A 22,666-nucleotide genomic window follows, 5' to 3' on the forward strand; every position below is an offset into this window, starting at 1 on the left:
TCATCTGGTTACTTAGAATCTTCTTGACTATTAGTGATTACTGCATGTTTACATTCATATACATCCACATTCTGTCACATCACTGTTTTTAACTTGTGACTGAATAACATGTAGGCTAGTATATGCTCCATTCAGTCATTTTCTTTTCTGTCAGCTTTGCGTTTAGTTAAAGCATTAATAAATTATTATGGCTCAGATTTTTTTTTTCTGACTATTTTTTATTATTTGTGGCAAGTAGCGTTGTAATAAGTGGGATAATGTACTGTACATCCAGTTGGATGTTTTCAAAGAATAAATCGAAGAATAAATAATTCTCCAATAGCAACTGCCTGCATGGATGTACTTCATTCCTTACATAATGGATAGTAAACGTCATTCACACAATGAATTCTCATGTCTGACCACAATATGACATGAACAGCAGATGCCTATAGATGCATCTTTCTAAATAATGTGGAGTAAGGAAACAAATAATGAATAAAGGTATAGAGCGCTTTTATATTCAGTAACAGAGAACATCCTACAAATGTATAGTATTGAAAACTATTTAGGTCTTGGCAAACAAAAACAAATCAAAACAAAAAACTGACAACACCTTTATTTTCCATTTTCAGAAATATTGTAATTGTGATATACACACTTAAAGGTTTTAAATGGAAAGTTCACCCAACAACTTACATTTGAAACCAATACAAAATACAACTTATAAATAAAAATTTAACATTTTTTACATTTGTTCGGTCTACTTTTGGTGCATACTTAAGTGCGACTGCTACATTTACACTTGCCCAAATTAAGCACAGCAATTATTTTATGATACTGATATCAAGTGATTGTGATTTTCAACCACGAAGAAGCTTTGAGAGAAATGTGCATAGTGTTGTTTTTAAGCATTTTAGATGCCATGTTCAATATTTACAACAATAATTTGACTTTTTTTATATCTCAAACTGTTTAATTACCAAATGTTATCACTCCACCACTTCACTACAGTTCATACCAAACTTGGTTCAAACAACAGATGTGTGACAGTTTCTGCAATGCTACACTGTAAAACCCAACAGCCAAGTTTATCAAATGAAATTGTTAACTCAAAATTTACTGAAAGTTCATTCAACTTATTTGAAAAGAGTTTTGAACTCAGTGTTGAAGGTAATGAGTTAATTACCTCATAACTTCAACTTAAATGAAGTAAGTTCACGGTACTCATATAGATTAGTTTTTTCTTACTACTTTCTAACTTAAGTGGTCTGTAGCAATCGGTTTCCTCAAACAGTTTGATTTGCCTTAACTTATTGAGTTTTACAGTACTCAGTTGGTTTGAGTTCTCTTCATTTATTGGGTTTTACTGTGCTCAAATTGCTTCATTAACTTAAATGGATTAAGTTCCCAGTACTCATTAAGATTAGTTTTTGAACTTAATTGGTTTGTTGTGATCGTTTTCCTAAAATGGCTTTATTTACCTTAACTGATTGGGTTTTACAGTGTAATTAGTTAATTAAATATCTTATTACTTTAACTTAAACAGAGTAAGTTCATAGTACTCATAGATTCGTTTTTTTAACTCAAATGGTCTGTAGCAATCGGTTTCCTCAAACAGTTTGAGTTGCCTTAACTTATTGAGTTTTACAGTTCTCAGTTGGTTTGAGTTCTCTTCATTTATTGAGTTTTCCTGTGCTCAAATTGCTTCGTTTACTCAAATGGATTAAGTTCACAGTTCTCATTTGGATTAGTTTTTGAACTTAAATGGTTTGTTGCAATCGGTTTCATCAAATGGTTTGAGTTACCTTAACTCATTGGGTTTTGCAGTGTAGTTAAGGGGGATAGTTCACTCAACAGTGACAATTTACTCACTGTTTACTCAGCCTCAAGTGGTTCCAAACCTAACTGAGTTTATTTCTTCTGTTAACACAAAAATATATATATTTTGAAGAGAGCTGAAAACCCACTGACACCATATAAAAGATAAAAATACTATAGAAGTTAGGGCTGCAACAATGAATCAATTAAAATTAATTAAAATGGAAAAGCATAATAAAAGGGATAAATCTGTCATACAACGCTATTGTGGCTGTGGTGCGTCACGTGACAAACATGACGCCACAGAAACATTAAGGGTGAACGTTCTAACTTAATAAACAAAACTCACTCCCGGGGCCAGATAGAATCTTTTCACTCACCAGTGAAAGGGTTAATAACAGGAGTAAAACAGTGGTGGTATAGTTACTTTGCATTGCAGGACTAAAGACACGTTTTTTTATTCACTCGCCTTTTGTGGATCATTCATTTTTCCTTCCGTTGTCATGTATAGCTACACTGCAAAAAAAAAAAAGAAAAAAAAGCTTTTTTTACTTAATTCCGTCGAGTTTCAAATTTAAATATCTACAAAATCGTAAATCAAGACTAGACAAGAAAAATGGCATGAGAAAATTAAGTGATGCTTCAAACTTCTGTTTGAGATTATATCTTAAGATTATTTTTCTTACCCCATTGGAAAATAATTTTGCTTGTTTTAAAAAACAATCACTAAATTGAGGTGTTTTTTTTTATTATTAAAATATAATTTTTATTATTAAAATAACTGTTACTTGAATCCCTAATAGCCCTTTGTTACGATCTTTTCAGGTCTAGGGATGTGACCGCAACAGAAAATGAATGATTGGTGGTGGGTGATGTGCAATGGCTGGAAAAAGAGAAGAAATTGATAACTCATCTCCTCAAACAGAATTTATAGAGACTTAAACAAGGTCAAATCAAGGAGAAGTTTTTACATATCAAAATATAACAAAGAAAACAGGGTATTAATTCAGAAGGGGGCAAGGCCAAAACGACAAACAAAAACAAGCTAACTCCTAAAATGAACTCTTGCTAATCTGAAATAAAAAGAAACAAAAAATACATAAACTAACTCCCTCTACTAACAAACGGGAGAAAACTGATTCAAAACAAAATGGCACCCACCTTCCTACTTAACCCTCAAAATAAACAAACAAACAAACAAACAAACAAATCAACCAGACTCACTTCTCTTTGGGTGAATTCTTAGATGTTAACAACAAGATCACTGAAAGTAGAAGTTTGACTTAAATAGCTTCACCACACTGTAAATATTGAAGTCAAATCAAATTTTGAAAGCTCTAACAAACACATGGTCTTTATGTGGAGAAAAGTTCAGCCACTGCACGATCTAGCCACCACCAACAGTGGTTTGAAGTGTAGATCAGGTTAAATACTCTCTCTCCTCTCCCAACAGCCAATCACTGGAAAGATCCAATGATTGCTACCAGGTGGACACAGTTATATACCTGCAGGGAGAGAGAGACACAGAGAGAGAGAGAGAGAAAGAGAGAAAAAAAAAACACACAAAAGCACATTGTGCACACCAAAATATACGTCTCAGGATGTAACACCTTAATAGAAGTCAGTGGTAACAGGTTTCCAGCATTCTTCAAAATATCTTCCTTCTGTTTAACAGAAGAAATCAAACAGGTTTTTACCAAGGAAGAGTGAATTTTTTTTTTTTGCATTATCCTTTAATACTATCAATTTAAAACCCCCTAAAGCCATTAATATTTAAATTTTATTATTACATTACAGAATTACAGGATCCTGGATATACAGAAAAAAACATAAAAAACAAACAAACAAACAAACACTGAATGTCACCTGTACTTTAAAATATCATTATTATTATTTTTTTAAATCCTGACATTATTCACTGTAGATGAACATGTTTTGTTTTCAAAAGACACAGTTGTACATATTTAACATGATTAACAAGACGCATGAGCAAATCCAAAGTAAAACAACATAAAGCTGCTGTGCTTAGCCTTCTGATAGCCTAATAATGTCCTAACTCCACATTAAACTTTTCTCATAATCTGCTGCATTTGATCACCACGGACTGTTTCAAAATCAAATGTGATGCAACCAAAGTTGAAAGAGGACTGCTCAGAGCGTCCATGCTTTGAAAAGTGTTTCAATATTATCAAATATGTTCAGATGAGATCAGCTGCACAGACAGCAGCCGCAGGAAGCCTTGAATGTTACATTAGTCTCTAAGTACGCAATGCACTTCCCTGCCATCTTCCTTTTAACATTTATTTCACAATAATGAAAGCGATCGCTAACTGTAGCACACTAAATACAGGATATGAAGTAAGATGACTAACTTCAATACATTTGTTCAACTCAAAGACCCAAGGTAATCCGAAATGAATCAGTAGAAAGCTTTATTTGATGTTTTTTTCCCCACTCATTGTAAACAAAATTTTCTGCTATTCAGTAATTATTATTTCATTTCTCGACATGATGTACTTTCATTTCTTTGCTTTTCAGAAAGTTCTATTCTGATCAATGTGATACGAGTGTTTTGACGCACAAGCAGATACAAAGAACAACAACAAACCAGCAAATGTGAATAGGTTTGTTACTTGCAGACAACACATTGATGTAAGTGCAGAAAAACATTAACTGTTTACCCAAAAAGGAAAATTATGTGTTAATTTACTCATTCTTCATTTGTTCCAAATTTGCTTGAGTTTGTTTCTTCTCAAAAGAAAACATTTTAAAGAATGTTGGAATTTGGTAGACTATTTTTGTCTGCCTATTTTGCCTGTAAATAGCTACCAGTTTCTAAAATAAAATAAAATAAAATAAAATAAATCAAAATAAAATAAAATAAAATAAAATAAAATAAATACAATAAAATTAAATATAATGTAATGAATCAAATCAAATAAGATTAATTAAAATGAATAAAACTAATAATATAATGTGATTAATAAAATAAAATTAAATTAAACAAAATTAAATTAAAAATTAATCAAATAAATTAATGTGTGATGAATAAAAGACAATAATATAATGTTATGAATAAAATAAATAAATCAAAAATAAATAAACAACTGTTTTTTAGATTTATTAAAATTAAATGAATAAAACAAATTGAAATGTAATGAATAAAATAAAATAAGATCAATTAAAATGAAAAAATAAAATAAATGTGATGAATAAAATAAAACAAAATAAATTAAATTAATTAAAATTAAAATGAATAAATAAAATACAATTATTTTGTTAATTACAATTACTTCCAATGACGCTTCTCCTTCGTTCACTTTTGATGAATGTAGCCTTGGCCAGGAAGAGTTGATGTCATCAGGCGATATCCAACGATCAGTGGGTGTTTCAACCCTAAACCACAACACCCTCACCATATAGGTCAGCAGTGGTGGCCAAATCACTGCCCATCAACTCCCCCTGGCTACCAGCTAAGCTCCTCTCTCCTGCTCCATAACCAGCAAGAAGCTCTCTCTGCTGCCTCCCCCATCCTGCGAACAGTTATCTGTCTCTGCCTCCCCATCACCCAAATGGCTTTAAGCATCCTCCATAATGACTGAGCAGGTAATATAATGTGATGAATGAAATAAAATTAAACAAACTTATTTTAAAATGTATTACAATTACATGAATATAATAAAATAAAATGTAATGAATCAAATAAAATAAGATCAATTAAAATAATCAAATAAATGTAATGAATAAAATAAAACAAAATTCAATTAAATTAATTAAAATTAAATTAATAAGTTTAATTAAAACCAGTTAAATTAAATGAATAAAATAAATAAATATGATGTAATTTATAAAATTAGATTAGTTAAAATGAATAAAAAATAAAATAAAAAATTAATTTAATTTAATTTAATTTAATTTAATTTAATTTAATTTAATTTAATTTAATTTAATTTAATTTAATTTAATTTAATTTAATTTAATTTAATTTAATTAAGACCAGCAAACTCATGCAGGCTTTGAAAAGATTTAAAAGCACTTGATGTGTAAAAAAGTGAGTATATTTTTCTTTTTGGCTGAACTGTCCCTAAGCATTTCTTTCTGTATGTGGTTGATGAAATTACATCAAAATGGTTGTAAGAATGCACCTTTTTATAAATAAAAACAGTGTAAAGGTGATGTGCTGATAAACTATAGCGTTCTCTTTCTGTGTGTGAAATTTACATAAATAGGCTCACTCCATCTTTACTGTATATCTAACCTTGGAAGTAACTAAACCATATGGTGGTGTGTTCTGTGGACATGCCACACATTGCACATCATATTATTCAGTAAGCTGAAGGATAAAGAGATCAAGGATGAATGAATATCTGGTCCTACAATATGGGCTAAAAGTGCTTGCCCTTGTTATAAAGCCTCTACATTAAGAGCAGTACTTCAAACATATACTTTCTCAGACGCTTTCTTACAATCGCTCCATATCTATAAAAATATTGTGCATTTCTGAGTGTGCTTCCCACAGGTGAGTGGGCTTGACAAAACACTCTTCCCTCCATATGCACCAGACTCCTTACTTAAATCCAGTGATGTAAAGAAACAAATTACAAATACTCAAATTACTGTAACTGAGTAGTTTTTCTCAGAAATTGTAATTTGCTAAGTAGTTTTAAAAATGTGTACTTATACTTTCTCTTGAGTACATGTTTAGTGCAGTATCTGTACTTTTACTCCACTACTTTCCTTCAACCTGCAGTCACTACTTTATTTTATCTTGTCTATGGGGATTGGCTGAGTATTCTTGTGATTCCTGTCCAATCAAATCGCACATAGAAGGTAAATCGCATCATTCTGAACAACCTCAAGACATGGGTAATTTATAATTGAAGAAAACTGTTTGGAATCATTAAAAGTGTCCAAGAAGATCCAAAATCTTTACACGCATTGACCCTGAGACTGTTTAGATGCATGTCACTTATGAGAAGATGATGGATGTTTACTGTATGATGACCGAAATTACCTTAAACACCCAGCAGGCACAAGACGTCAACATGACATCTGATTGACGTTGTACAGCGTCGTGGGTACATTGCATTTTGTTTGGAAAATAAAAATCTGGTTGACATCATAACCCAATGTCAAGCCGACGCTAATGTCCAAAGTCCAACCTAAAATCAAGCAAATATCAACGTCTAATGGTGTTACAGCTTGACATTGTGGACGTTACTTCTATGACGTCTATAAGACGTTGGATTTTAGTTGCCATAACTGATGAATTGATGTCAGTATTTACGTCAATATGACGTTGGTTTAAGATGTTGGCTAGACATTGAATTTTGGTCACCTGACATCACAACTTAAATATATCCAAATATTAACGTCTTATGACGTTGTGTCCCTGTTGGGCAATAACTAAATTAATTACAGAATGTTACGTTTACACACATCCACAAAATACATGTAAATGCATAATTAATTTACAGTGTAATACTCACTACTCGCTACTCTTGAGTACTTTTAAAAGGGCTACTTTTTACTGATACTTTGAGTAATATTAACAGATACTTTTAGTCTACTTGCACTACATTTTTAGGCAAGTAATGGTACTTTTACTTAAGTATGATTTTTCAGTACACTTTCCACTACTGCTTAAATCCCATCTAATGGCTAATTAAGGAAAACAATGTTTACTTGTGAACGTACCAGAAATCAAGTTGCACTAGTCTTCTTCAACCTTGAAATACTGCTTTTTGATAATATATTGCACAATATTGGTCTGTCATGCAAAAGTATTTGTATAGTCTGTTTTAGGTTATGTGCCCACACGAAATCTGTGCATGCTGAAATCTGCAGATTTTTATCCCATCGTTGAGTCTATTTATTTACTTGTGTAAAAGTGTGTAAATTTATATTTATTCAGCTTTTATATTAATTTCAATAATATTATATACATTATATACATACATACATACATACATACATACATACATACATACATACATATATATATATACATATGTTATTAAACAATATAAAAATGTATTAATACTAGTGTAGTAATTCTTCTTTCTATTATTATTATTAGTAGTAGTAGTAGTAGTATTAGTAGTAGTAGTAGTATTTTTATTGTTACTATTATTAATACATTGACTTAAAAATATCTAGATCTATGAGTTATTATACAGCAACAAATTAAAACTATATAATACCAAAAACTATAGAATAAACAAATGAACAAATAAATAAATAAATAAATAAATAACATATAAACAACAAAAAGAGAGAAAAGATGAAAAAAATCTATAAGCTGTTATGTCATCATATTAATGCCATATTTTGTCAAGATTATATTTGAACATTATTTAAAATAACATGACTGATTACATTGATTATTATGTGTCGTATATACAGCAATAGCAGTGATATTTAGCAGAGGGTCTTTCCAGGTCAAAAAAAAGCAATGGCAACTTCTATCAAGGGCAAAAGTTCATCGATCCGCCTCTCCGCCTTCCCTCAGATCCCCTAGTCCTTACCTTAAAGCCCCACACCGTCATCAAAGAGCAAACATTAAAACACGAGCCCGCAAAGCCACATCCTCCAGTCTCCATAAAGGCAGGGCATAAAAACACGAGCCTGTGCTTTAAAACACACAGCAAAACCCCAAACGCTGCACACTGCTGTCTATAAAAGCAGCACTCTCACTCTTCAATCGAGGCGGTCGCTGCTCGATTGCTCTGGACTGACGCAAACATGGCAGAATCGGAGAGTAACATTTCAGTTCCTGACTTGAAATCTCTTCTGCAAATGGATCCTTACCTCAAGCCCTTTGAAAAGGACTTCGAGAGGAGGTAAATGCCGCTTTTAACAGTTGTTTGTGTGTTGTCAGGGGAGTGTTTTGTCCCGTTCCCGTCCCAAACTCAGAGTGACACGCGTATGTCAGTCAGTCAGTCTGTCAGCCTGTCAGCATTCAGAGCAGCTCTTCTGAGTTATTATTAGTATAATAATTCAGTGTGTTGTGCATCAATAAGCAGCTGCTCTGTGTGTAAAGACTGAGCGCACTATTCAGTGTGTATGTTTGTTATGGTCACTGTGTTGATGGCGATGACAGTTCACTACTCCACTTCACTGCGAACCTGTTTCAAAAAGTCACACACACATAATAAAAACAGATGCTTTAAGACAGTCGAGGACAAGAATTGGCGTTTTATTAGTGCGAGTCATGCTGTGCAATAATCATGAAGAGCAACATCAACAATGACTATATTACATTTCTATTATATAATTTATTAATAGTAACAAAACAACTGTAACATCAACATTATTATTATTATTATTATTAATTTTATTATATCCAACAATTATGTATTTTATTTTTACAAGAATATTCTTTATTTTATTGCATGCTATTTGTTTATGATGATGATGATGATGATGATGATTATTTATTAATGATGTATTTACTTATCTACCTGGAAAATAAATACCTTTAATAATCAAAAAGCAGGTTTATAGTGGAAGTAATAAATAAAGTAGATAAATAATGATGAAATCCATATTTCTTTTCATATTCATGTAATAATAATAATAATGTTAATAATAATAATATTGTCTTTGTCGTAATTTTTCTTCTTCTTCTTCTTCTTCTTCTTCTTCTTCTTCTTCTTCTTCTTCTTCTTCTTCTTCTTCTTCTTATTCTTATTATTATTATTATTATTATTAATATATCTAACAATTATTTGTAATATACGTTTTATTTTTAAATGAATATTCTTTATTTTATTGCATGCTATTTATTTATGTTTTAAGATGATGTATTTACTTATCTACCTGGAAAATAAATACATTTAATAATTAAAAAGCAGGTTAGTAGTAGTAGAAGTAATAAATAAAGTAGATAAATAATGATAATCCATATTATTATTATTTCATATTATTATTATAATAATAATAATAATAATAATAATAATAATAATAATAATAATAATTATATTGTCTTCGCTGTCATCTTATTTATATTATTATCATTACTAACATTATTATTATTATTATTATTATTATTATTATTATTGCTTTATTATTTTTATTATATCTAACAATTATGTGTGTTATGTTTTATTTTTACATGAATATTCTTTATTTTATTGCATGCTCTTTATTTATGGTTTTAGATAAGGTATTTACTTATCTACCCGGAAAACCAAATACATTTAATAATCAAAAATGTATAATAATAATAATAATAATAATAATAATAATTATTATTATTATTATTATTATTATTATTATTATTATTATTAATATTATTATTATTATTTATATTTTTAGTAGTAGTTGCAGTAAAGTAGATAAATAATGATGAAATCCATAGTCTTCTTCTTCTTCTTCTTCTTCTTATTATTATTATTATTATTATTATTATTATTATTATTATTATTATTATTATTATTTTTATTATTATTATTATTATTATTATTATTATCAATAATAATAATAATGTCTTCGTTGTCATCTTTATTATTCATCATCTTATTATTATTATTATTATTAATATTATTATTTATATTATTCTTCTTCTTCTTCTTCTTCTTCTTCTTCTTCTTCTTCTTCTTCTTCTTCTTCTTCTTCTTCTTCTTCTTCTTCTTCTTCTTCTTCTTCTTCTTCTTCTTCTTCTTATTATTATTATTATTATTATTATTATTATTATTATTATTATCAATAATAATAATGTCTTCGTTGTCATCATTATTATTCATCATCATCTTATTATTATTATTATTATACATTTTTTATTATTAAATATATTTAGTTATTTTCTTCATTGTCGTTGTTGTTGTTATTGATATTCATATTATTATTTTTTATATTAATCTAACAATAATTTTATTATATATTTTATTTTTACGATAATATATTTTTTAATTGTATTGCATTCTATTTATTTATCTTTTCAGTTGATGTATTTACTTACCTACCTATTTGTATTTACAAATATAAATATATTTAAATAATAAATACATTTATTAATCACAGAGCAAGTCTAATGAATTCATAAAAGATATTTTATTTTATTACTATTTGACAAAAATAATTTCTTTTTTAGGATTATTATTATTATTAGTAGTAGTAGTAGTAGTAGTAGAGGTAGTAATAGTAGTAGTAAATAAGGTAGATAAATATTATTTATTTTTATTATATGTAACAATTATTATTATTATATATTTTATTTTTACATGAATATTTTTTTATTGCATGCTATTTATTTATGTTATTAGTTGATGTATTTACTTATCTACCTGGAAAATAAATGAATCCAATGGATTAATAAAATGTTTTATTTTAACATTTTAACAAAAGTCATTGTTTTTTTATTATTATTATTATTATTATTATTATTATTATTATTATTATTATTATTATTATTATTATTGTTATTATTGTAATTGCTGTCATTTCCTGTAGATTCTTTCTCAATCTCCCTTTTGCCAAAATAGATGCATGTATCAAACATTTTTGTAAATCTATTGGTCTCTGATAAAATGTTATGTCATTTTTGGGCCCTTTTTTCATTCATTCAGAACATTTTCTCAGAATATGAAATAAAATTTAGAATAATTTTGCAGTGATTTCAATATGGTTTTAGTGGCGTGTGGTCTGTAAGCCCCTTCCTTCCCCAATCTCAGTCTGTTGATTGGTCAAATCTGTTTTGATTGGTCTTTCTCTTTCTGTATCTTTTCAGTGTCAAAGGTGAATGGCTATTTTAGAATGTTTGTATTTTGCAGGCAGGCGGGAATTATGCAAATGCAATCATGTTGTCTGGCAAAGCGAAAAGTTTTTGCAAAGCTAAAAGGACTTTGAAAAGGGGATTTGAAGCTGACACTTTCTTATTAACAAGTTTGCAGAGTTTTTAAATCGTATGTAGGACAGTATGTTAGAAACAGTAAATAATTTTAGAAAACATACATACAAAGTGTATAGTTGTGTTTATAAGATGCAAAGCAATGTGTGCTCATGCTTCATTTGCAGAAAATCACATTATTTTTTGGTCAGCTAACATAATGTGCTGTGATTCGCAGATCGGCACTACGTCACGCCTTCTACAAGCACACGCATTTGCGTCAGTTTTGCCAACTTAGCTACTTTTTCGAAATATTATCGACTTTTCAGCCCTTTTCAAAAAAGCATCTAGCCCCTTTTTTTGTGTTACTGGAGATTTTGTATAGACTCTCATGTGCTAATCCTGTACCGTTCCTACTCTTCTCAACGAGCTGCGAGTGATGCCGGTGGCCCCTCCCTCGCCTCCCTCACTCACAGGCAGTCTAGTCCTCGTACAGCAGTCTCTCCCACCTGCAGCCTGAGAGCAGATCATCAGCAAATGATTTACCACCGGTAGTGTGCGGTATTTCCATTGTACAGTCAAACCGATCCACTTCTCCTTTATTTTAATAATTTAACTTGACCGTTTATGCTTTTCTTGTTCACAATCACAGATGTTTTAGTACCAGTTTCGGGACTTGTCTGAGTTTATTACATCTGAGAGATTACTGCAAATTAACTACACATCTATAATGATATACTGTATTCAAACAGCTATAAATTTAGTTAAATTGACATGCATATATAAAGCGTAGTGAAAATTTATATACCCCTTTATTAATCATAGGCTGTTAAACAAACAGAAATGGTATTACGTGATGACAGTAATATGCAAATTGACGTATGACGTAATTTAGCAACTTTTCGGGCAGAGCTTAGCACTTTTTCACTGAAAATAGTTGGCAACACTGTTTTGCGCTGTGTAAAGAGTAGCTGAATCAGACAGAAAATGATGCTCTCTAAAATAAAATCTGACAAGTGTCTTTCACATATATTCAGAATAAGCATGTGTAAGTAATATAAAATGTTCACATATCTTTTGCGAGTTTGTTATTTGAGATGTAGAATGCACAGAAAGTGGCAGCATAGAGAGACACTGAAAGCGTCTGCATAGAGACACTGCATGCGCTGCTGAAGATTGTGGCTGTTTACAGCGGTTTGACTGATAAATATGAATTTGTAGCTAAATTGTTAGCCAAAAAGCATTTCTTGTTGTTTACATCCTCAATAAAACATACAATTGATGCCAGAAACTGTGCATGTAATAGATCTATTTTAACACATAAAAATACTTACAGGTTGTGACTCACCATCCACAGCTTCGTCAGTTGGAGGAGTTTTTAGCTGAATCCAGCACTGAACTCGGAGAGATTCTGGGAGCTGTCCTTTGTCAAATGCTAGAGCTATATATTTTTATAATTCTCTGGAACATAATTTAAAGTAAACTGTAAGCACTTCTCTCTTTGTATCATGTTCTTTGGAAGTAAAAATACAGAAACAGAACAAGCTTTGTGGATATGGCAGCATTTGAACGGCATTTTAGCTTTCTTTGCTATAATATTACCGAGCGTCTGGCCACGCCCCATAGCTGCGCAGGGTGTACCTGAAACGCTTGTGATCTCACTAGCCCGGATGTGTTTTTTGTAGTCCACAAACTTCATTCGCTGTAGGCTTTGCTAAGCTAACGCCGTAAAAGTCAATGTCTCCCTTTGCATTGAACTTTGAGCGTATTACATTCAGAGATGTTGTTTATGTTCACACATCAACTAAAGTTATATGATATTGTAGTGGACCACCCCTTTCAATCAAAAAGAAATGCCAATCAGATGTGAACAACAATCTAATTGTTTTCAATTGAAAAATTTCAATTGAGCCAAAGCAATTGAGAAAAACTGTAATATGTTATGCTATCAGATAAGCTATGTACATTTATAGTTAGGCTAGCTTTTCAGTTCAATCCATGTTTTACTTGATATTGTGTTCTATTTACTCCAGAATACGAGTCTCCAGCATGTGGTGTTTGCATTGGTTCTATTGCTTCAAAGTGTCGAAAAGCTTAGTTTCTTCCATCACAAGAGTTTAACGCTCACTCGATTAAGCCCTGCTTTTCCTTTATTTTTGATTTCCCACAGTTCTATGTGTGCAGTACTCAAGTAACATCTGATGCAGTTTTTTTCTTTATTATTGGCCTTTATTGTTGCAAGGCAGGGATCCTGTTGGGAACTCTCTTGGCATTGGCTCTGCAATGAGATCATATGACAACGCAAGAACATAACCTACTGCATTGCATACGCATTCTCGCATACCATCCTCCACATCAGCAGTATTCAGTTCAGCTTAGTGCGCAGTACACCACTCTTCCATTCATGGCCCCACACAACAGTTAAAATGAATGGAAAAAGAAGTATTATTAGGTCGCACTCATTAACACATAAAGACCTACAGGAAAGTGATGGATGACTTGAGGTGACCACCTCGAATATCTAATTATAATGTCACTCGTAATTATAGTTACAGTTTAACAGCGTTTTAGTCGAGCACATAAACAGTGACGCACAATTGGTACTCCAGATTCTGATTGCTTATGCCTGGAGAACGTGGAGTGCTCCGTACCAATTAGTTGGCACTTAATTGCAATCCAGAGAGTGGCACTGTCAGCAACCGTGCGCTCGCCACTTTAATGCTGGAAGTGCATGGTCCTATGGTACCGTCTTTAGGTTTGATTATAATGATAACAATGTCTAATTGCGTTGTTGTGCGCATTAAGTGCGCGTGGCGCCGTCTGCATATTTATGACTCGACATTCTCCCTTCATTAGTGCCACAGAGACCACTGACAAGTGAAATGGAGTTCTTCATTATCGTTTTAATTAACACCAAAGTCTTGAGGGGTAGCCATCGAGGTATCTGGAAAACATGGTATGCATGGTTTCTAATTTTGTCCCTCTCTGTGGAGCTGGTTCGGAAAGTGGAATAATGCCGTGTGAAATGTGTGTCACCGTTTGACTGAGTAAAACCGCATGGGATGTAAGAAAGTCTGATTATTAAGGTAGACTGCGCTCTTGTTAGCGTGTTCCCTAAAACTCTTTTGAAAATGGAGGTTAATAACATTTCCGATTTCCGGGCTACTTTCATTTGCTCTGTATGAAAGGGTGCCCATGTGGGAAATCTCTTTAATATCTCAATTGTTTCTCCTAGATTGCAGGGATAACTATAAAGAGCAAGTTGAGCATTTTTCTTTCAATGATTTACTTCTCTGTGCAAATGCATTTCTATTATGTTAAGGCTTCTGTGAGTTGTTATTGTAACAATAAGAGTTAAAAATGAGATGGTCAAAATTAAGGTTTGAAGGTAGGAATTAAGTATACATTTCACAAAGGCCCAAATTGTCTAAATCATTTAATACACTAAAGAAATGCAGGGTTCCACAAAATGTATTCATGTTATCCCTACACAAATTGATTTCAGTTAATTAAGTTATATTTAAGTGATTTCTGTGTGGAGTTTGCATGTTCTTCCCGTGTTCGCGTGGGTTTCCTTCGGGTGCTACGGTTTTCCCCGCAGTCCAAAGACATGCGCTATACAGTAGGTGAATTGAATAAGCTAAATTGGCCGTATTGTATGAGTATGAATTTGAGAGTGTTTAGATGTTTCCGAGTACTGGGTTGCAGCTGGAAGAGCATCCTCTGTGTAAAACATATGCTGGATAAGTTGCCAGTTCATTCCGCTGTGGTGACCCTTGATAAGTAAAGGGACTGAAGGAAATTGAATGAATGAATGAATGAATGAATGAATGAATGAAAATGCTGAAATTTACAAAGGTCCTAATTAAATTATAAAGATGGCATGAGACAAAAGAATGAATTGACAAAGTCATAAACTGAGATATGAATAATGATAATTTCAAGATTAAAAATAATCATATGGAATAAAATGTCCTAATTAAAAAGTTTTTTTTAGATTAAATTATGACAAAGCCATGACTATGAGGGAAAAATATATATATGTAAAGTTATTATATTGAGATGCTATAAAATCTAAAGATGATGCCATAACAGAGATTTGAAATTTAATGTCAGGAGAGTCAGGAGTTTCAGCATTTAAATTATATGAATGTAAAAAAATAAATTTAAAAAGTAACTTTTTAAAAGAAAGAATGGCAGTGTTGTACGGTTCTTTGTGAGGGAAGAAGAAGACAGGGTCGGCGTAAGGTAGTAACAATGTTTCTTTATTTTTATTTCTTTTCCGGGCATCAACAACAACTCCTCAAGGTGGTTGTTGCTTCGCTCTCTCTCTCTCTCTCGACTGGTCTCTCTCGCTCCCTTAAGGCGTCTCTCCGACCTAATCACTAGAGAAAACAGGTGTTATTAATTATTTCTGATTGGGCTACTGACCAGCCGCCGGTGTCTCCACTCTCTCTCCCCCTTTCGGGTGTTCAGCCACGCTCTCCCCACCACATACCCCCACCGCCCGTCTCAGGCCGGGCAGCCGTCCGGCCTGCGGCCCCCCTCCCCCCCCTCCCGCCCGGGAGAGGAAGTCAGCCACGACCATCTGCGCGCCCGGCCTGTGGACCACCTTGAATTTAAATGGTTGTAAAGCGAGATACCAACGGGTGATCCGCGCGTTGGTATCCTTCATGCGGTGGAGCCACTGGAGGGGAGCATGGTCCGAACAGAGGACGAATTCTCGCCCCAGGAGATAATACCGGAGGGTGAGGACCGCCCACCGTATCGCCAAACACTCCCTTTCTATGGTGCTGTACCTAGCCTCCCGGTTGGACAGTTTCCGGCTGATGTACAGCACCGGGCGCTCCTCACCCTCAACCTCCTGGGAGAGAACCGCCCCCAGACCCCGTTCAGATGCATCTGTTTGTAAAAGAAAGGGGAGAGCAAAGTTAGGAGCGTGCAATAGCGGCCCCCCGCAAAGTGCAGCCTTAACCTCGGTGAAGGCCTGTTGGCACTGCTCCGACCATTGGACAGTATCTGGTTCCCCCTTTTTAGTAAGATCAGTCAGGGGGCTGACGAGGTCCGAATAATTTGGTATAAACCTTACCTCCTTTTTGGTCTTGGGTCTTGGACAAGTTGCAATTGCTGCAGTTTTATCAATTTGGGGCTGCACCTGCCCATGGCCCAAGTGGAAGCCCAGATACCTCACCTCCACACGCCCAACCGCGCACTTCCTCGGGTTGGCCGTAAGCCCGGCCCGCCTCAGCGCCGTTAACACCGCCCGCACATGTTGCATATGCCGCTGCCAATCATTACTGTATATGATTATATCATCCAGATAGGCAGCGGCATATGCCGAGTGACGGGCCAGTATTTTGTCCATCAGGCGCTGGAACGTGGCCGGTGCCCCGAACAACCCGAACGGAAGAGTCACAAATTGGTGTAAACCAAACGGCGTCGTGAAGGCCGTTTTTTCACGGGATAAAGGAGTTAGGGGTATCTGCCAATAGCCTTTTGTCAGATCCAATGTCGAATAATAGCGAGCAGCGCCTAACCGGTCGAGCAATTCGTCAACCCGCGGCATTGGATACGCGTCGAATTTCGACACAGCATTTAATTTGCGATAATCCACACAAAACCGGACCGACCCATCTGTTTTGGGTACCAAAACGATCGGGCTGGCCCAGTCACTGCGGGATTCTTCTACTACACCCATTTCCAGCATTTTTCTTAATTCATCCTGAACCACCTTTTTTTTGTGTTCAGGCAAGCGATACGGTCGGGTCCTTACGACCACGCCCAGTTCGGTCTCGATGTGGTGCTGAATTAAGTTAGTGCGACCGGGTAGGGGGGAGAACACGTCTGCAAATTCAATTTGGAGGCGCCAGACATCGGTGAGCTGAGCGGGCGAAAGATGGTCACCCCCGGCGACCAGGGTGTTTGCCCCATTCCGGCTAACACTCTCCGGTCCCAGGTCATCCTCGCTGGTAACAAGTGCCGCCAGCATCACCTCCTCCGGCTCCCTCCACAGTTTTAATAAATTAATATGATAAATTTGACGTGCTCCCCTCCTGTCCGTTCGCACCACCTCATAATCAAGATCGCCAACTCGTCGTGTGACCACAAACGGCCCTTGCCACTTGGCGAGTAATTTGGAACTGGAAGAAGGCAGCAGTACAAGGACTTTATCTCCCTTTGTAAATTTTCGTAGTTTAGTGCCCTTATCATATCGCCTGCGTTGTTCCTCCTGGGCCTTGAGCAAATTCTCCGTAGAGAGCCGCCCCAGTGTGTGGAGTTTTGCTCGTAGGTCCAGGGTATATTGAATTTCGTTTTTGCTTTGTGAAGGCTCGTCCTCCCAAACCTCTCTAACAACATCCAAAACCCCACGGGGCTGTCTGCCGTAGAGAAGCTCGAAGGGGGAAAACCCCGTGGAGGCTTGGGGAACCTCCCGCACAGCAAATAATAAGGGCTCCAACCACTTATCCCAATTTTTCGCGTCCTCGTGAACGAATTTACGGATCATTGATTTAAGCGTGCGATTAAACCTTTCCACCAGCCCGTCTGTTTGTGGGTGATAGACGCTGGTGCGAATCGATTTAATGCCCAATAATCCGTAAAGTTCGCGTAGTGTACGTGACATGAACGCGGTGCCTTGATCAGTGAGGATCTCCTTGGGGATCCCCACTCGGGAGATCAGACTAAACAGAGCTTCCGCAACACTCTTTGCTGAGATGTTACGGAGCGCTACTGCTTCCGGGTATCGCGTTGCATAATCCACTAGGACTAATGCAAAGCGGTGCCCGCGTGCGGATCGCTCTAATGGCCCGATGAGATCCATACCAATTCTCTCGAAGGGGATCTCCATGATTGGTAAAGGGCGCAATGGCGCTTTTGATGTGGCCGGTGGGTTCACCAGTTGACATTCACGGCATGCAGCGCACCATCTGCTAACATCCCCGTGAATGCCCGGCCAAAAGAATCGGGTCATGAGGCGATTTAGAGTGGCCGCTTGACCTAAATGTCCGGCCATGGGATTCGAGTGAGCCGCTTGGAAAAGCATTTCCCGGCGGCTCTTTGGTACTAATAATTGGGTTGTATCTTCCTTTGTTTGAGTGTCTTGGGTCACTCGATACACCCTGTCATTAATAATCTTAAAATACGGATAGGACAGGGGTCGATCAGGCTGGAGGATTCTCCCATCAATGACCTGCACTCTTTCCAGTGCATGTCTCAGCGTGTCGTCATGCGACTGCTCCAGGGGAAAGTCTTTCCACCGGGAAATTCCCGGCCCTGCCCCTGAGTCAGCGCGTGACGTCATCACTTGGGATTCCCCCAGCTGAGCGACCCGCCCCCTATTCGGCGATTTATTTTTCCAAGACACACCCGCGCTTAGGATTTCCAGTAATTTGTTAAAATCAGGCCAATTCGTCCCCAGGATTAGCGGGTGTTTGAGGTGTGGATTAACCGCTACCTCCACATTATGCTTTTTCCCCCTGAATTGAATTTTCATAGCCGTTAGCGGATAGTGTCTTACCTCTCCGTGCACACACCTTACCTGCACCATGCGGCTCTTATCCAATGCCGAGCGTCGCACCAAGCATTGGTGGATGGAGGTTTGGTTACAGCCTGAGTCCACCAAGGCCTGATAGGTATCCCCCTTAATACTCACCGGTATTTGATACAGCCCATTGCGACCGGGGGCGACGGCTGGCGCGTCGGGCAGGCGGATCAATGCCCCCACCTCCATTACGGAGCAGTTCTCTGGGGCATGATCCTCCCCCCCGCAATGCCAACACGCCGGCCCAGACCTTCCCGTTACACCCCCGGGGCCAGCAGGACCAACCGATTGGGCCGGAGAGAGACCTGTCGGGGCCTGAAACCCGCCCATAGTTCGGGCGTCCCCCTCCCGATCCCGATAAGCGCCCCAGCGAGGCGTGACGCGCTGAGGGTCCGGGCCTGGGGTTCGCCTCCTGGCCGCCGGGATGGGCGGTCCCCGCGATCTGGGCCTGGGAGTGGGAGGAGAGAGAGACAGAGATGGGACAGGGGGAGAGAGAGAGAGAGAGAGGTTATTTCGCCGACCCTGGACCTCGCTACCAGGTGATCCTCCGCCAGCTGGATGGCCGTGTCCAGATCGTCTGGCCGGTGGCACTGGACCCATTCCGATGTTCGGGAAGGAAGGCGGGCTATGAACTGCTCCAGTACCACGGCATCCACGACCTGGGCGATGGTCCGGTCATCCTGTACCAGCCATCTGCGGCAGGCGTCACGGAGCTGCTGGGCAAATACGAAGGGCCGGCCGCTTTCTTCCAGCTTCAGCGACCGGAAGCGCTGGCGTTGTTCCTCCGGATTGCGGCCGGCCCGCTGAAGTATGGCTCGCTTCAGGTGAGCATAGTCCAGGAGATCCTCGGCCGGTAGCTGCTGTGCGGCGGTCTGGGCTTCGCCCGACAGCAGCGGGATGACTCGTACCGGCCAATTGGCCCGCTGCCACCCACACGCTTTAGCCATCTTCTCGAATAAGTCGAGAAAGACTTCCGGGTCATCTGTGGGCCCCATCTTGTGTAGTGTTATGGGAGGGTGGGTGGCTGATGTTACGGCGGGCTGGATCTCCCGGTCCAGCAGACTCCGGACGAGCTCACGGTCCTCGCGCTGGGCCTCCACCAGGACTTTAAATCGCTCTTCCTGCTCAGCCCGGATATCCAGGAGTTCCTGGTGCTGTTCACGGTGGAGGACCGCGAGCGCCTGGATCACTTCCGCAAATGGACTGGTGGACGGAGTGGTCATCTTGGCAGCGAGATCTCTTCTTCTTCCCGGGTTTCGGCACCACTGTTGTACGGTTCTTTGTGAGGGAAGAAGAAGACAGGGTCGGCGTAAGGTAGTAACAATGTTTCTTTATTTTTATTTCTTTTCCGGGCATCAACAACAACTCCTCAAGGTGGTTGTTGCTTCGCTCTCTCTCTCTCTCTCGACTGGTCTCTCTCGCTCCCTTAAGGCGTCTCTCCGACCCAATCACTAGAGAAAACAGGTGTTATTAATTATTTCTGATTGGGCTACTGACCAGCCGCCGGTGTCTCCACTCTCTCTCTCCCCCTTTCGGGTGTTCAGCCACGCTCTCCCCACCACAGGCAGCTTAAAGACGCCTCTCATATGGAGAATGAAGTCACATGAAATGACTTCAAGAGAGTGTAAAAATCTTGATGGTTCTGTGGGTCTCGCCTATCAAATCCGTTCTTTATTTTGCATTTTCTATTGGATTCAAGTCAAGTGATTGACGGGATTTTCTTTTTCCGAAACCATTTGTTTGTTTGGACTTTAATAATCCCAAAGGGAAATTCATTTGAGAGTTTCGTTGGCTGTGATTTGGATCATCGTCTTGCTGTAATGTCCACTCTGGTTTCATCTTCATCATCCTGCTAATGTAGATGTTGGACTAAAGCGACTGATATTAGTTTACACTGACGAAGGGCAGAGAGTTGCCGAATAACTGCTGAGAGATTTCAGCTGCTCTCTGGGCTTTCAATGACTTTCTACGCCTCCCTTCCTTCGTGTGTTCAATACTTTTTTGTCATTTCATTTGATTACATTTTTCATTTGTAAACTAATTAGATTTGTTTTCTTTTTATGTATGCATCTTTTTGGTTGTTATCAACATCTGATAACAATTTCAAGTCATCAGAACCTTTAGCATTATGTTTTCTGAGAAAAATGGTGACTTGTTCAATATTTATTTCCCACACTGTATGTGTAATATTTATGACCAAAACAACTCGCTTTAAATTCATAATTTACAAATGTCATAATTCTGATTCATAAATTTTGTCAAAGTATTATTGTTGTTATTATTATTTTATATATATATATATATATATATATATATATATATATATATATATATATATATATATATATATATATATATATATATATATATATATATATATATATATATATATATATATACAAAAGTCTTTTAACCCCAGCATATGCACTCAGGGTGTCCGCAGGGTGTTAAAGTATTAAAAGCAGATAAATCAATTATGAGAAAATGAAGGCCCTTAAAAGGTATTAAAAAGTCTTAATTGCATTTTTACAATGTTTAAATTTTGTTCAAGCGTTGTCCAAAGTGTTTGACTCAAAAGTAAAAATCTATTTAATTTCCTTGATCCACACGATTGGTTTGGGCCGGGCTCCTCTGTCCAGTTGATGTCACATAATTTGCGACAAACGTGGGAAGGTGATGTGACACTTTCCACATGTAGCAAAACCATAGAGCGAAACAGACTGGAAAATGGGAAATGTATAAGTTTGCATACTCCTGGTTGGAGAAAGAGGAGTTTAAACAGTGGCTGAAGCCTGTTGCTGAAAACAACCGTGTAATTTATTCTTTCAAGCTTTGTTTCTTCTGAGCTTATTTGAGTTCTGTTGCAGGGTTGTGCTCCATTGATTTACTGTTTATTAAGTTAAAGGTTTGATACTGATTAGAACTTGAAGTGGCGATGAGGTTTTAATATACTAAGAAGGTCTTAAAAAGGTATTGAGATTACCTTTAGGATTCCTGCATATACCCACATACACAGCACAATGTTGTAACCGCTACAACATCTGAGTCACTAATGAGAGTCCACAACTTCCACTGTGTGTATGCTGTAAGCAATACATTTTCTCATGGAAGCTGAATAAATATTAGATGTCAGTGAAGTGTTTTGTAAGCAAGATGAACTTTGTTTTATTGGTTTTTAGTGGTGAAACTCTCTTAGTGAGCTCTGTCAGGTTGCAAAGGGTCGTGTTCTGATAAACAAACACTCTAATAGGGTGAACAGAAGAGCGGTGTGTCTGCTGTTTTATCAGAGGCTAATCATTTACATGATGCCCTGGATATCAGCATGGGCAAACATAGCCAGCAGAAGCTGTTTTTCTCCCACTCTCTTTCATAAATATTTAGTTGAGTAAATTTCTCCAGCTAGCATAAGGAATGAGATGATGCAAACTTATAAGAGGATAAAAAAGGATAACAAAACTACACTATATATTTCGCTAATACCTGCTTGGACCTCTTTT

General features: G+C 36.7%; 1 protein-coding gene across 1 annotated transcript in view; it reads left to right on the plus strand.

Annotated features, from left to right (window-relative positions):
• The first annotated feature begins 8,420 nt into the window (after window positions 1-8,420).
• gbe1b (glucan (1,4-alpha-), branching enzyme 1b) overlaps window positions 8,421-22,666 on the plus strand; it is a 239,455-nt gene continuing 225,209 nt past the window's right edge. The window contains exon 1 of the mRNA XM_056473198.1: window positions 8,421-8,642. Within this exon, the coding sequence (XP_056329173.1) occupies window positions 8,545-8,642 (98 nt within the window). The 5' untranslated portion in view covers window positions 8,421-8,544. The remainder of the gene's footprint in view (window positions 8,643-22,666) is intronic.

Source organism: Danio aesculapii, chromosome 15 (genome assembly GCF_903798145.1).
Source record: "Danio aesculapii chromosome 15, fDanAes4.1, whole genome shotgun sequence".
Classification (NCBI taxonomy): domain Eukaryota; kingdom Metazoa; phylum Chordata; class Actinopteri; order Cypriniformes; family Danionidae; genus Danio; species Danio aesculapii.